The sequence below is a fragment of the Tauraco erythrolophus genome, chromosome 6, assembly GCF_009769465.1.
Source record: "Tauraco erythrolophus isolate bTauEry1 chromosome 6, bTauEry1.pri, whole genome shotgun sequence".
Classification (NCBI taxonomy): domain Eukaryota; kingdom Metazoa; phylum Chordata; class Aves; order Musophagiformes; family Musophagidae; genus Tauraco; species Tauraco erythrolophus.
Window position 1 is genome coordinate 66030569 of NC_141470.1, and position 16656 is coordinate 66047224.

Sequence of the window (16656 nt, forward strand, 5' to 3'; positions counted from 1 at the left end):
AAAGTATAAAATAGACTAAAATAAATTTTTGTTTTGACATATGAGTAAATTTGAGGTAAGATTTGGGGAAGCACCGGGTATTTTAGTTGCCAAAGCTCAAGAAAAAAACTCTTTTTTCAGAACTAGTGTTCAGATTGCCAAGAATAGTTGTTCCCTGCTGTCTCTAGTCTGACTCCTCCTTTCCAAAATATATTTAGTTTTGAGGATTGTTTCCCTGAAGAGAAACTGACTGGGTTAAGTGAAAAGAAATCCTGAATGAGATTCCCTCACATCCCTCAGGAAATACCCTCATGTCTCCACAAGTGAGAACCCAGACCCTGGTTGCCATGAGTAGATGCTCTCAGCGGTGCCTCTGCAGTGTGTAAACCCAACACGTGTGAGCTCTAGTGAGAGTACTAAATTTGGCGTGTAACCCAGGGATTAATTAGAAAACCAGGGAAATTTATAACTTAATGAGATGTAGGACCTACGTCCCTTCCTCTTGGTGACATTGGGTTTACAGGAGGTTACCAGAACCAGGGGAGATTTTCTTCACTGCAAATAACCATGGGTCACTCCAGTCACATTTTCTGTCCTGGCACATATGTGAGTGGTATTTCTGGTTTATCAACGTTGGAGCACATTCTAAGCAAAACCCATACTGCTGTGTGGTCTCACGCTGGGCTTGCGCAGTGTGGACATCTCTCATGGGCTTGTGGTTGAAATTCCTGTTGTCAGTGGAGATGAGCAGCCTCCTCCACTGGCACAGGCCATCTTCCCAAGGCAGAAAGCCAAAATTGTCAGATGAATTGTGCTTCAGAAAAGCTGGTTCCTCTACACTGAGCAGACCAAGTCTAGTTGACTGGGTTTGTAGCCATGTCAGACACAAGCCAAGAGCAATCTTGACGGAGATGTTTTCTTCAGTTTGGCTTTCCTTGCCCAGTACAGGATGCAGCTCCTGTGGGGTCGGGAGCTTTCGCCCTGGTTCAGCTGCCTGGAGCCCAGTAGCTGAGACCACATTCTCCCTGGGTGGACTTTGATGCTGGCACAGGGCACCTTCCTGGGGTCAGGCTGGAGATTTCCTCTGCATGTCATGGCAACAGTGTGCCTCGGGAAAGAGCTAACTGTGCCTGGCTGTCCCGTTTCACTGCCAACTCACATAAACCTTTCGTGTCATTGAAGAGCATCCCAGATACCTCATCTTCTTGAAACAAACTCACATGCTCTGTGCTTTATTTCCACTTTTCCTTTTTAGATTAAGCCTTCCTGTATGTGCAGTTGAACAGTAGGAAATGTCTTTAGAGTTCTCCAGTTCTGCCTGCTTCAAAGCATTTTAGCCAACACTTTAATTAAAAAGAGAAGCAAGAGTGGCTCTGAAGTCCAGCCATTTCTGCGGGTGCCCAGGAGAGCCCTCCAAATGACCTCTCTTCAGTTCCTCCGCATACGGATGTGTCTGTTCTCTGGATTTTCTGCTTCTCTGCCTGTTTCCTGTGCAGGTCACCTGGACGACCTCTCACTTTAGGGGAATTTCCCAGGACAGACTCGTGTTGGGTATCTTTGCAGATGATGGTGCCCAGCGTTGCCATGCCCTATGTCCGTGTGATTTCTGAAGAGGACACCAGTGCTGTCCCCGACCCTGGCTATTCTCATATTGACTGGGCCGGCAGCTCCTGCCCTATCACGGGCCAGTCCTGAATTAAATTCCTTTCTGTTTCATTTAAGTATAAAAGCAGGAAAGCCTTCTCTTGGTGACTTTTCTGTGACAAACCAGTCGCTTTTTACTTTGGGTTGTGAATTATCTGCTGGAGCTTGGTGATACATCAGAGATTTATTGAGCTGCAGTTGCCTTAATAAAATCCTCACCTTTGCTCAGATTGCCAAGCGTATACTTTCCCTAAGTTATGCAGGATTACAGAAGTACTTTATGAAAAAGTACTCATTTTTCTTTTCAGGCTTGAGTCAGTTCCCATCTGTTACTAGCTTTCTTCTCCATCACCCAAAGCCCAGAACTTCAACCTCTTGCTAACGCTAATAGGCTCACCTTTTGGCTCCAGTTCAGCAGCTGGTTTGCCCAAAGTTTGCTTCCATTTGTCATACTCTGAGCCTTTCCGAAGAAGGCCCTTCAAGAAACTGTCTGCTTATCCTCCAGGCTGAATATTGGAGCAGATAAAGAAATAAAGAACAGTTTTCTGTTGGTAGGAATACACATCTGCAAAATGTAGACAGTTACTCTGTGGAAGGCCTTAGGTTGATCACCTGCAGAGACCCTGCTCAGAGCTTGCAGTGCTCTCGTAGCATGCTCCTGCCCACGTTTTCAAACTGTAGGTCCAGAGGTGCCACGTATTTTTGATTGTGTGGCACGACCTTTTCTTTCTCACCCGTTCCTTTATGCTTTTGGCGGAGGGAGATTTTGAGATTTTCAGGTTGCGTTCCCATCCTTCTTTCCTTCGGCACGGGGGTGATCTTCAAGAGCCGTTGTTCTCAGGCAGCATCCACACAACTGCTGACTTCATGTGCCCTCTTGGCATTTTAACCCAGCTAGCAGGTTTCAGTTTAAGACCTGAAAGGTTGCTACAGATTTCTCCTGCTTTACTGCATTCCCCCACACACCGTCCCCAGCGCAACCCACCCAGCTATTCAGCAACCACGTAGGCATGCACATGTATGTATGTACATGTGGGTAATGCTCAGGAAACCTCTTTGCCTACTTTGCACAGATTGTTGCTTCTCCAGCAGTAGCTGCCTCGTCTCTGTCTTTGATTTTTATCAGCGCTGCTGTAGAGGTTATGTTGCCTACTTACTTTCAGAGCTTTTCGAAAGGTGCCGATGAGTTGCCAGGTATAAGTGCGCAGCATTACTGCAGAGAGCTGCAGCACTCTGTTTTAGAAGTTATGAAAAGAGTCTTTTATCTTGGGTTAGCAACCGGGAATTGAGATAATCAAGTAATCAGCATAATGGCTCTGGAATTATCACAAAAACCAGTCCCCCATCTCTCCCACTTCTCCAGTTTACTGCTAGTGAGTTACTGTTTTAATCCCAGTTCAGCCACGCTGAATTTTGTCGTGAACCCTTGTGGATTTTAACCTGCTCCACAGTAGTCCTGGTCCAAATGGGTTTCATTGTTCTCTGGACATCTCTCCTACCATTCCTGGCAGAGCTCCCAGACGCGGTGCGTTAGAGGAGATTTGGAGGAGGGGAAGGCAACGGTGCCCTTTGGCTAATGCTGGGCAAGCGGATTGTCTCCATGTGTCAGCTCTCAGGTTGGCATTCAGGCAGCTCAGGAGAAAAGCCATTATGTCAACTGACTGAAAGCATGTCAAATTCCAAAGGTAATTAGCTGGCTGTGAAGGCATTTACAGCATTTATAGCACAGTGCGGGTAGGTGTTGCAGGTTTAGGAGAGAAGGGACACAGCCGTGGGCACGGAGCTTTGTCGGATGGAAAGCTCCTCTGACATTCATGTCCCTGCAGGTGAACAGGGTGTTTCTAAGCAAATTGTTTAAAGGCTTTTAGGATTTCACCCCTTACAAAGCAGACCTGCCTGTACACGGGGAACTGCCATGTGCGTTTCAGCCTAGGAAGAAACAAGAGAGTTTCGGCTTTTGCCAAGTGCCAGGCAACACCATAGGCATTTTTTTGGCTGTTTATTTGATGAGTGGTAGGATTTGAAAATTATTTTGTGTTTATTTCAAAAGCTAAGTAGAGATAATTGCATTGAGAGAGTGTTTCCACTGGACTGGACAGTGAGGAAGTGGAGGCTATAACTGAAACACAGAAAGAAAATTGAGTCTCTTGATTTGTCCTGATAGGACATTTACAGTCTATGTCTGGGTTAGCTCAGATCCTCTTAAATAATGGAGTAGGATCAAATTTGGAACATTTGATAGTATACTCCAACAGTTTTGGATTTGATAGCTCCATATTATGTGAAGAAGAAATCAAAGATACCATCCATCCATCTTTTCTAACCTGCCTACCCTGCAGACACCTAATTTGTGAAACACCCTGGGAAAAAAAAAAAAAAACAGAGAAAGAATCATATATTTTATTTCAAAATGGAGGTTTATAAAGCGTCTTGTCTGTGCCTATTGGCTAATTAAATTGGTAACATCTCCCCATTTTAATGAATCTGTAGAAATAGGAATATGTTGTTTTCCTTTGGGGAGGTAAAACTAAAAGATCTGGAAGATGTAGCAATATCTAGATATGGTCCTAAACTACATGTCTGTTATAATAACATATAAATGATGAAATATTCTGTATATGGGCTGGGGAAAGTTTGTGCTACACCACAGTCCAATGTCACCTTTTTCTTTGCTTCAGGAACCCCAGTTTGGTTCTACATGCAAATTGCACCCATAAGAAATGAGCATGAAAAAGTGGTTTTGTTCCTGTGCACTTTTAAGGATATTACTTTGTTCAAACAACCGATTGAAGATGATTCAACAAAAGGTAAATATGAAATACAGTATTTTTCTTTGGTAAATGATAAAGTACATGCTTGAGCTCAGTCCTGTGACAGGGACATGTCATGCCTGTGATCTGTGTCTTGAATTCCAGAAATGTTTTGTGACCTGTCAGAGTTTCAATGCCACTCTCCTAAATTATTGCTTAAAAATAAAAGATAAATCACCATGAGTGGAAATTCCCTAACAACATTTTGCCAGAGACACAAACCTTCCTTTCTCTTTGTAGTTTCACTGCTTCTTCACTACAGCTGGCATTTGCTAAAAATTACATAGTTTTGAGTCATCTTAATGCTGTGTTGTATTGGGGGACCTTTCTCCTAAGGGACTGGTATCTTGTTTTCAGAAGAAAATCATTTCAACTCCTTTGTGCTGAGATGTTGATATTTCCTCCCTTTCTCACTCCTGGAGATGAAATTTAGGTCCTTTATTCCTGGCCTCCAACATTGCCTGCATGGCAGTGAACATTGCACTTAAACAGCTGCTGGTGATGGTGTTGGTTGAAATGTGTGATGCTCTCGTCACCTAACAACCCATGGCCAGACCTACAGCCTTGCACAAGAGAGGATTGGTGGGGAAAGGTGCAGAGGTTATGCTTTGGTTGTAAGACGTGTGTCTTGTGTCAGGTTCACATGTGTATTGCTTTGGGTAAAATAATGCACGCTTTCATAAAAAAAGGCATTTATGCTACAGCATCCACATCGCATCTTCTCTTGGAAGTTGCCTTCTGATGATTAATTCTTTGCTATATTTTTCCCTTCATGCTTGGAGAAGGCTTGCTTTCTCACCGGGAGCCATGTGTGCTCTAAGCTGTCTTCTTTAGAATAAACTTGATGTCATTTGAATGCAAACAGGATTTAAACTAATTTCTTAGGATCTAGATAACACTTATTGTGTGTGTTTGGATAACTGAAAAGTAGATTTATAAAGGCAAACTTAAAATAAAACAAAAGGCCTTTCTTTAGGCTAGCACCAAATACGAGATTGTTTTTGTCTAGAAGTATTATCCGTAAAGTTATAAGATCCTGATATATAGGAATACCTTCTCAGCCATCGTAAGCTTTACTGCCTCTACAATTTAGTTAGCTACCTGCAAATGTTCCGTTATTTCACTTTCAGCCTCATAATGTGGAATTCTTCTGCCTGGAAACAATCTGAGATTTTTAGGATAAATGCCAGTTAATTGAAAGGACTTTAATTGTAGAGGTCGGAAGGCACGAAACTAGCTCCTTGCTGCGGAGCGTATACTATGTAGTGGGAGCTCATCTAGAAAAAAAGCCAGTCTTTTGCAAGGATCCTCTTGTAGGGTTTTCTAGTTGATGGTTTTCTGGGGGCACTGAAATGTGTCTCACGTGGAACCAGCCTCTGAAACTCCCCCCTTCCTCTGGCTCTGCCTCTCTTTCCGCAGTACGTAGTGGCACTGAGGAGCGTGTGGCTGCAGCAGGACAAGGAAGACGTATTGAAGGTGGCTCCCAACTGCAGAAACGATGAATGTTGCCTCCTTTGGATTCTCGGCCTGGGAGATGAATGCTCTGCTGCCTTCTCTAGGGAGGCAGGGATGTGCTGAGGGGCAGAGCTCTCCCCCTCCCCATCTTTTGGCTGAGGGGGAGCAGAATACATTTGGCATCTGTTATAGGAACAATAAATGTCCCTATGGGAAAGAGCAATAGCTGTGAAGCACGTAACTTGTGTACTGCTGTTCTCCCGTGAAGGGTACCATTAGTTAAAATGCCAGGTATTAACTATGAGCATTGCAAAATATTGTCATCAGCAGCCAGAGAGGTTTGACTGTATGTGTAAAGAGCACTTACTTCTGTCAAAGTCATACATTAAAAAAAAAAAAAAAGACACTACAGAAGGCAGTACAGCCACATCTCTCAAGTGCCTTTAAGGCTCATGATGAGGGTCTTCAGAATTTGCTCAGTGGGCTTTGATTAGCGCATCAATTAACATTGATCGATATGTCCAACAAGCTCCATAATTACAAACCATTGACCTGATTTTTTTTCTTCTCCTTTTGTGTAAATTAGAGCTGGTCTTTTATATTCTTCATATTAAAAAGTCATATTTAAATATTTGCACCATTTTGCTACAAGGATGGGAAAACAGCACCATTGCATTACCCTCTGTGTCTCGATGGGGTGGATCTGCTGGATCCCACAGCACCTGGATCACAGTGGTTTTTTGTCAGATGTAGTGCTATGAGAGATGCATAATTCATTGTCCTTGCAGATAACATCACAATGTGCTTGGAAGCTGTCAGGCCACTTTCTTTTTGAATTAGGAGATTGGTAAACATATACATTGCAATTTCCTGGAGAATTTTTGAACTTTTGTAAAAAGCGTTTTGGTAAAATAGTGCTGTTGAGTGCTGGGATTTGTCATTGAAAGGGTGATTTTTTTTTCCTTTTTAAAAGGAGGATTTTTCTTCAGAAATTCTGTCAGGACCATGCAATACATAATACATAAGTAACTATGGTGCAGATGAGTTACTGTCTATTACTTACGGGAGCAGTAAATTTGAGATAAAAAATTCAACAGAAATAAAATATTGATGCCATTATGCAATAATCTCTCCGTACCAATATATTCTGCACTGTTCGAAGGTATGTTGCTTTGTTGTGAAGCTTCAGTATGTCACACTTAACAACGTACAAGGATTTGGTATTTAAATTGTGACAATGGGTGTATCCACGCTGCAGGGTGACTGTGTGTCCTGGCTCCTCGAAATAAAGGGTTGGGCTTGCCGGATCTGCTTGCGGAGGCTGCAGCACGGTTGGTGTCTTGTGCAGACCTTGCATGGGCAGCTACAGTTTTGGGGGACTGGTAAGGGTGCCCTGGTCCTGAGAATGCAGAACTGCTCAGAGGTGTTGAGGAGCTGGTGTTCTGTTTGTGAAAACAGGACATACAAAGAAGAAAATAGTCATCTTAGTACAAAGCACATTGCAAGGGAGAGGTTGGATTTTTTTTGTCCAATATAGGCTCAGAAACATGCTCGTTTACAGGCTCAGTGCAAAAAAATATAGCTGATATCACGGGGACTATCCCCGTGCGAGCGAGGGGAGTCAGGGGGGTCTGGGGCACTGTGACAGATGGTGAATCTCCACTTACCTGTGTGCTCACTGTTTGCTGCGTGTGAATGCTGTCACAAAGGAAAAGGAGGAGGAGGAGCAGGGGTCTTTGCTCGCAGGAAGGAATGAAAGTAATGAGAAATTTTCCTGGGTCACCCAGGAGACTGTGAATTTGTTGCAGTCCAGAAAGCTGTTGAAACTTACTGGGCTGAAAGCAAGACTGGAGGAAAGGGATATTTAAAAACTACCTTCCTCTAATAAGACAGAAATCAAACCCCTTGTTTTCTGAGAGGGTGCAGGCAGTTCAACACTAAAGGTTTGACTGACTTATTTTCTTGTTACCCATGCTGGTGTCTGTTATCACTGAGCGATGTGCAGGAGACCTATGATGTATAGCAATGTAACAGTGACCAAAAAGTACTGTTGTATCCTTGTAAATAGAAAATTGCTTTAAGTGTCTAACCGTGCAAAAGCGTAAAAACCCCACAAACCCCAGCATCTCAAGTAGAAGCAGTGAAGATGATAATGGAAGGAAACATCAGCTATCACATGTTCACACATGGGTGAAGATGCCACCAGCAGCTGTGTGATGTGGAGGGTAGGGGGAACACACTGCCGGTGACTTGGTTTTTTAAGAAGAGGGGTGAGAATTAGTGATGGCGCAGGAGATGTTGCAGGAGATGATGGCCACACTTGGTGGTCACTGGAACAATGCCTTATTTTCCAGTGAAGGAGCTGTGCTATGTTTTGTTTGGTCTCTCTTTCCTTCTCCTGTTCCTCTTTGGTAATATGAACATTTGTCTGATCTGGATTCAATACCAAGCAGTAGGTCCTACCTGTAGTGGTAGAGGGCCAGATCTCCAGGTGTCCTGGCTGAATGCCTTACACAGCAGAGGTGGAAGGCCATTACAGGCATATGAAAGGGCATATTATGTATTTTCTTCCAGAGAATAAACCCCAAAGAATCTTCTTTTTTATGTTTGTACCATTGTAGGGTCACAGTTGGATTCTTTTATCAGCTTGCTGTGCTTTTATTCTGTCTTTACCCAATGGCCTTTTAAAAACATCTGAAGACTTTCAATCTCTCCAAAGACATACAATGGTAATAATCTTATGTTTATTTGTCATAAAAAAAATGAAGCCATTTTGCTAGGCCCTAGCTAATAGAAGGGCAAATGGGAACACTTAAAACGTTAACAACGTTTAAAGCCAGGAGAGCTGTAGATTATATCGAACGAAAAGTTTAAGAATAGAAAAAAAAAAGGACTGGCATTTTTTGGCTAATAGTGGCATTTGACCTAGTTGTGCCATGGCTTTATTTGCTTTGTTATCCTCAGTGAAGAAAAAAATGTGGCCTCTAGGTAAACTTGGAAGATTTTTGGGCTAGTATTCTCACTGGTTGTCTTAAGTTTCTTTTGAGTGAAATATCAGGCTTGTGATTGAGAAGTTCTGGTGAATACTGATGGGATGCTGAATTAGGATGCAGAGCTGTGTTAATGAGGCCCCTACAACTCAGGACCATGTGCTGTTAACAGATGGGATCAGGAGAAGGCACAGCAGTATCCTGAAGTTGTGGCTTTTTTGTTGTTGTTGTTGGGTTTTTTTCACTTGATAGAGCCAGACTTTGATAATCAAGACTGTCTGGGACAATGCTGTAATGCTTCCAGTGATATAACTCTTTATGGTTATATAACTCTATATAATGATACAACTCTATCTCGGAGTGTGACAGGACTATAAAAAGTGTAGTAGTTGCAGAAATATGCACTTACGCTTGCTAATCCTTGCTAAGCCTATAATTCTGATCCTTTTTTATCTTTAATAAGTGCAAGTTATTAAGCATATATAACTAGTTGCACATGGGAACATTTTCCTTGAGGGAGTATCAATCCTGGTGATAACAGAAGAAGTGGGTGGAGGGATTAGAGCATGAAAATGAGGTTTCTACCTTTAGCTGAAGTACAGTGTGCCCTGTTGAATACATCACCTTGACAGTAATCCATAACAGTAATTTAATAGGTCACAATTTGGATATCCTTCCCAGCCCCCTTTTCCAAGCCTGTAGTAACAATTGGTGCTATAGAGACCCACTTGTTCTTGTGCTGTTTCCTCTTGCGCTGATCTGCAGCATTTCACCTCCCAGTGCCTTCAGGCACCAAGGAGATCTCCTCCATCTCTTCATTCTCCCCTGGGTCTAGAGAGAAGCATGCCCAGGGACACCTGGGCCTTGAGAAAGAACTTTGAGGGGAGTGACAAGAGAAGTAGTCGTTTGCCAGGACAGCAGATGGGCTTCCAGTGTGAAGAGTAGACAACTCAAAGGAATGATGCTAAGATATAGTCTCTTGTTATTTGAAACCATTTTGGATGGGCACAGCTTGCTAGTAACCAGGAAGACCTCCGAGCTTGCTTTGCTCCTATTTGTACAGGGCAAGCATCCCTATTGTTGTCTTCAGTGACACGCTGGTGGCACTTTTAGCAGATCTGCAAAGGCTGAGCAGTCACAAAGAGATAGTTGTTTCCTTGCTCTTGGGATGACGCCCCAATGCCTTATTTCTGCACCCCTTTTCTTGCTTTGCTGTCGTCAGAGACCCATCGTGATGAAGAGAGAATTTCCATATCCAGGGCTGTTTAATTTCCTTCACAGAAATCAAGTACTTTTCTGAATCTGGTATTGCCTTTTGAGGCCTTTATGTGCTCCATCAGCAACCCACAATGCACGTTAACTGTCTGTAAATGTCTGTAAGTTTAATGTTCAATGAAAAAGAAATCCCATTGAAATCAAATCTAACCCTGTGAGGGACTGAATTAAACTGGAAGTTGATCTTTAAAGCAGTAACTGTTTGTAGATGGATACACTTTCGAACACTCATAAGCCATATATAAAATAATAAGTATAAATACATTAGAATTAGAGAGTTTAAGAGTCTAATCTGTATATCACAGGCCATTACATTTCACTAAGTTAGTTCTCTGCTGAACCCACGAACTTGTGTGTAACTAAACCATCCTTTCCAGTATCTAAACCAATCATCTAGTATTGATTTAGAAGTTTGAAGAGGCTGAGGATCTGCCACATTCCTTCATATTATTCTTGCTTTTCCTTTACACTTTTGGCTTTAAAAAAGTGTCATATTTAAGTTAACCTGGTGTCAGCTTCTTGCAGTGGCATCTTTTTATGCATTTTTTTCTAAAAAAAGTTCCATTAAGGCACTTACACATATTATCAACTCATCGCTCCACCTTCTTTTCATAAAGTAATTGAGTTGAGCTCCTTTAGACTTTTGTCTAGCCTGAATTTGGAGGTTTGGTAAGGGCAAATATGCAGGCGTTTTAGCTGTGCTTGAATCCAGCTCACTGGCTGTGAAGCTGTGGTGGCATGGATCTCAGCCTCCCAGGTCCCAAATAAGTTTCTGCAGCTGTTGTTGTAGCTGGGTGGGTTCATAGCTAACTCCTCAATGTTGCCCATTGCTCAGCCTCTCCAAACCTAGCTCTTACTGTTGTATCAAGGCCAGGTTGTATGAGGCTTTGAGCAACCTGATCTAGTGCAAGGTGTCCCTGCCCATGGCAGGGGGGTTGGAACTAGATGGTCTTTGAGGTCCCTTCCAACCCAAACCGTTCTATGATTCTATATCCAAGGAGTAGGTGAATTTTTGCCAAAGCAAACCACGTGCTGAATTGCTTATCTACTAAGACCTCTGGATCCTTTTCAGAACTGTTCTTTGCTAGGGATGTTTCCCTCTCCCGTGCTGGAGATACAATTTGCATCCGTTTTGCCTAGATATCTGATTTCCATTTAAAACACATTTTAATGGCATATGCCTGGTTATCAAGCACACCATCCTGTGTGATTGCCCTCACTACTGTTTAACATTCCTCTAATCTTACTGTCATCTGGGCATTTGATCAGTCATTTTATGATGCCTTTCAAACCATAGAGAAAAGCAGTGAATAGAAGGGAACCTGTCCGCTGGGGTCCAGAAGGCTCTCAGTAATAATTTGTTACTGTTTTCTACAACTCCTTGTTTGGTATCTGCCAGGTAGCGAGTTCTTCATCCATTTAACCTGTATTTTACTGAACTGTGTAGTCTCAATGTTTTGTTGAGCGTGTCACACAATGTTAATTCAGTGAAAGTTACTGTACAAGAGGATTTGGCCAACGTGTGGCTCTTGGGTGATCCAAATGAAGCAGCAGGAAAAAGTGATATTATGTGAGGAGCACTGTGGCTGTGCTGATTTGGGAGCTGTTGGGAGGAAGGTCCTTGGCTGCAGGCGGGAGCAAGCCAAGGGCAGCTGCTCAGGCCACCGTCAAGGCAATGGTCCGCTTTGGTGTCCAGTCCAGCCCCAGCAAGAGAGCGCAGGTATGGGGGGCTGCCCTGGCTCGTGCCTCTCGGTGTACATCGTACGTGTGCTATGGCTCCGGCTGGCCGTCGTATTTGGCTTGCAGCTTGTTCTGTCAAGGCATTTGGCTGTCTTCCTGAAGCAAATTTATACTCTTATCAAATAATGAAATTAACATTGTGGGGCATTTTACATCATTCCGTATTGACAGCCATTCATCACGTTCCTTTCCTTTTCTTTTTTATTAAACATATTGAAGCCCAGATCAGCTTTTCTCTCATTTTGCCTGGCACTGAGATCAAGCTGAGCAACCTGCAATTACTCTAGTCAGCCTGTTTGCCCTTTCTGCATATGGGTGCAGAACCCCTTTTGGTCATACTCTGGGAGTTCTTTAAAAGCTTCATTGTTACTGTAATAAATCTAGGCAGAGAAGGAATTTTCCCATGTTTTTAGCTTTCCATGTCTGTTCTTATAAGCCATAATTTCTTGTTCTCATACTTAGTTGTTCTTTCTTTCTTCCCATCCCTGTGTGCTTTTTTGTATACACCTTTTTTGTTTCTAGCAGCTGCCTTCCTTTTGACCGTGAGCCTTTGCCTAGTCCTTTTTCCTTGACCATTGAACGGCACTATTTTGCTATCTGACAAGCTTCTAAAAGCCAGTTGACTGACATTTACAGTTTACATTTACATTTACATTTTTATATGCTTATGGGAAATAAGTCCTTGGTGGCCCTGTGTGTGTGTATAAAGTTTAGCTTTAGTTGCAGAAATGTGAAATTTAAGAAGTTGTGCACTCTAAATTTATGGCTATGTCAGAATTAAATTCAAAAATACGTTGTATACCAAATGTAGTCTAGTGATGTATAAATCTTAGCACTTTTCATAAGTAGACCTCAAAATGGCTTGCAAAGTAGGTCATTAGCATTATCTTCGTTTTAAGGAGAAGAATCTGAAGCTCAGAGAGGTAAAGTGGTATGTCCAAGATTACCCGTTGGTTCTGCATCCAGTTTGAGCTCCCCAGTAGCTGAAGGAAGTGGGTGGATGATAACTGGGAATACAACATTGAGCAAGATCAGAGATGAGATGTAAAAATTATCCTCAGAGTGCAGTGCATTATCAGACAGTGGAACACACAGAATTTCAAATCAGGAAATTTATCCTAATATTTTGAACTACATTTGCATGGACTCTAGTTTTTCAGTCCGTAAATAGTTTTACTGCATCATGGGAGTGATTAAGCTTTGTTTGACTATTCTGTTCATTCAGGAGTCCCATTTTTCCTTCTCTCTGTAATAAAGCAAAACCAGGATGATTTTTTTCGAAGAAACGAGGAGAGCTTTCAGCCATACTATACCTGCAGTAAAGAGCAAACAGCCAGCCATTGTAATGATTTTACTGTCTGAACATCTAGAAATAGTTGAGATTTTGTAGATGCTAACTATTAATGCAAAAGAATTATCCATGCTATCAATCGAGTTCCATACTGCCTGAGTGGTGCTAGCTCTTTGCTTTTGTAGAAGCCATGGAGTATATATTATTTAAGAATTCTGTGTGTTAACTGTCTCGTGCTTCAGAGTGAGAGGAGGACAACAACCTTTCCATGGTCTGGAGGTGTAGTTCCTTGTAGTCCTGCAAGCAGGAGTCTACAGGAGTGTAGCTGTAATTACCCTCTGCAGTTGTTTTTTACACAGAACACTAGCTTTAACCCAAGTGTTTTCACTGCAGCCTAAGATATTGGATAGTTCCCTGTTACACTGATTTAAAAGCCATCATTATTTCTGATCCTTTTAAGACCAGACAAACCTTGACAAAAAGGTTAATTGGAACCCAGTAGAGCTACACTAATGTTTTATTAGGGGGAACTGGTCATGTCTAGATTTTTCACAGCAAGTGCACTATAAAGAACATTAACATCTCACCTTGAGATTTTTAAACTCTTCATAAACTCTGATGTATGAATTTAGCTCTAAAATAACATAATATAGTTTATGAACTAGAGATTTTAATTTTATTTTTTTTCCCAGTGTGGCTGCTAGCTAGGTGGTAAGATCCATATTTGGATTTGCACACAAATCCAGTAAGAGAGATTGCAAATTTTCAACTCCTAATTAAATCATGGGGATAATTTGAAGAGTTTTCTCAATTGCAAATACTTACATTTGAAAATATTTGCTGTTATCTTTGAAGGCCATGGGTAGGCCTATTGACTGCTGAGGTTTGTACAGGGAAGATGACTTAAGCATCAGTGAAGCAAAAAAGCACAAAGTCTTTTTTGCTCATTACCCTGTGCCTGTGCAGGGACTTTTTCCTGGCGGAGGGAACTGCCCAGGTCTAACCCAGTGCCTTGGCAGGAGCGTCCGTGTGTGACGGGCACCAGGAGTTGCTCTTCAGGCACGTGGGAGCACTGTCAGGAAGATCACAGGTTGGGGTGGAGTCTAGCCAATTTTCTACCTGCTTTGTGACCTCAGGAGGAATCAGAGGAATTTAAAGGTTTTTGTCTCCAGACAGCCATTAGGAAACACTGATTCTGTCCCATGGCTTCTAGCATCACTTCTGCTTGGGGAAGCCTCCCTTGCTGCAGTTTCTTTGTGCAGCTTTTACCCTGATGCTTTTTATGCTCTGCCATACCCTGCAACAGCGTCTTCGACCTGGATGACGTTTCTCTTTGCTTAGAGAAGGCAGCGGAGAAGAGGTGTGGGTGTTGGAGATGGACGAGAGTGTTTGTGTACCGGGTCGATCTGCAGGGTCTACTAATGGGAAGGGGATGGTAACCAGAAGGGCAGGGAGAGAGATCTCTATGGCAATGGAAGAGTGGAGTTCGCAGAAGGTCCCTGAACACAGAGTGAGCAGTGAGTGTGGCGGTGGAGTGGAGCTGTTAGGGGAACAGCTGACGCAGAACTGTTCCCATCCCAGCTGTCCAGTGTAAACCACTGATTGATTCAGGATGTCAGGAAGAAAGATACGTGGTCATAATACTACTCTTGTCGGAGTAGTAGCTGATGGAAAGGCACATGCTATAGTGAGTAGGAGGTTTCAGGTAAGATAGTTTGGACTTTCTGACGGTGGAGGGATGATAGGATCGAGTTCTAAGCCGGAAATACCGTTCCCCCACAGAACTTCTGTAGTGGTGTGTGAATCTAGGGAGTGGCTGAGTGAGCATCGTAGATCCATCTGGAAGGCTTTACCCCTCTGAGGAGGTGTTGGGGCACTCTGTCTGCTTCGCTTGAGTATTGCCTACTTCCCTTCTGTGTTCCTGCACTCCCTCAGGCATCCTAGCACAACGTTAACAGCTTCAACTCATGTTGTAGCATCCAAGGTTTGAAAGAAATACCAATGTATCTTTTTAAAATTAATTTAGCACTCCTTTTTTTCCTTTTCAGAGAAACCTTTGGCACATCTGTTGTGTGAAGTATGCCACTAAGTCATCGCCAGCTCAGTTAGCCCCACAGTCAGAGGGCTGTCAAATTGGCAGTCATAATTAGAGCGAGAGACATGGAGAATATTTTGTGGCTATAAAATATTTAATTGTGACTAAAATGCATGGAGGAAGAAGAAAGTCGCACATTTGGAAGGACAGCATTACAGCTGGGCCAAGGCAGGGACTAGTTTAGTTCATGTCTGTCAGTATGCTTGCCTTCTTCATGTCCTGTTTTGGTAACTGTATGGAGTTGTTAAACCTGCATCTTCAATTTATTAAGAATGCAGGAATTTTAATTTGAGTAATGGATAGGGAAATATTTTGCTAGGCTCCTGTTTAAAAACAGACCCTTCTTTTGGATCGTGAGAATGAAAGCAGATCATGAGTAGGTTTGGTTTTTTTATAACAGGGCTACAAATTCTTCTGGTTTTGTCCATGAATCAAAAGTAACTAAAGAGAACCAGGGGAAACATCATTTTATGTGTTTGTTATTCCAGAATTTTCCATTTGGGGTAGTTAACATCTTCCTCTGAAATACTCAATTTAACTTCTTGTAAGGAGAAGCAGCTGCTGTCCTGATCTGGTGTGTGATCTGGTGATGTTGCCTTTGTTCCTAAGAATTTGAGTGCAATGGTGCAAGTTCAGGGTATTATTTTTCAAGTGGTGCTGTGGAAGAAAGACGCAATCCAGCTGAGCTGAAGAGAGCATCAGAAGTGTTGCTTTTTCTCACAAGTAGGTTTTTTCCCCTCTTGCACCTGCTATTTGTGCCGCTCCTTTACTCCTTCCAGACTGAAAATATCTGTGAGGACAGCTGGTCACTAATACATGGGATAAAATTATCATTCTTTTCAAGTCTCTGTCTATAGTGGAGAAGAAAGGAGAGAATCGTTTGAAGAAACATTGACAGCAGTAGGCAGCTATGCAAATTTTGACTGGTCTATTTTAATATACACATTGGTTTTAAATATAATTCTGAACTTATCTAGTCTTCAACAAGGTCAAGAAACAGAGAAATGTACCCTGTACAGATTATTTCAGACACGAGGCAGCCTGTATACATTTTCACCTTCCCACTCATACCCTGGCATCTTGCTGTTGCTATGTTTTTAGTTCTCTTGGGTTGTAAATAGGAAACAAAAGAAGTTGGTACTTTTTCGCACTATTGCAGATGGATAGATGGAGCAGATGATAGAATAATGTTGAACTTTGTGCTGATTTAGAAAAAAGTTATGTTAGCGTATTCTGTACTTCCAGTGTCCAGAATCATGGGCTTCACAGGGCTGAAAGAAATGTGAAAATGTGAAGTCTCTAAATGAGGCTGGAAGGGTTTTTGCAAAAGGTCTGCTCTAGCACAAAGCAAAGCTTTGGTCTTGATGGAGAAAGGGC

The 16656-nt window shown here is 42.4% G+C and overlaps 1 protein-coding gene across 1 annotated transcript in view; it reads left to right on the plus strand.

Moving 5' to 3' along the window:
• The window catches only part of KCNH5 (potassium voltage-gated channel subfamily H member 5), a 172520-nt gene that overhangs the window by 24005 nt on the left and 131859 nt on the right, over nucleotides 1–16656 (plus strand). Inside the window, exon 4 of the mRNA XM_086613018.1 lies at nucleotides 4302–4430. Coding sequence (XP_086469144.1) covers nucleotides 4302–4430 — 129 coding nt within the window. The remainder of the gene's footprint in view (nucleotides 1–4301; nucleotides 4431–16656) is intronic.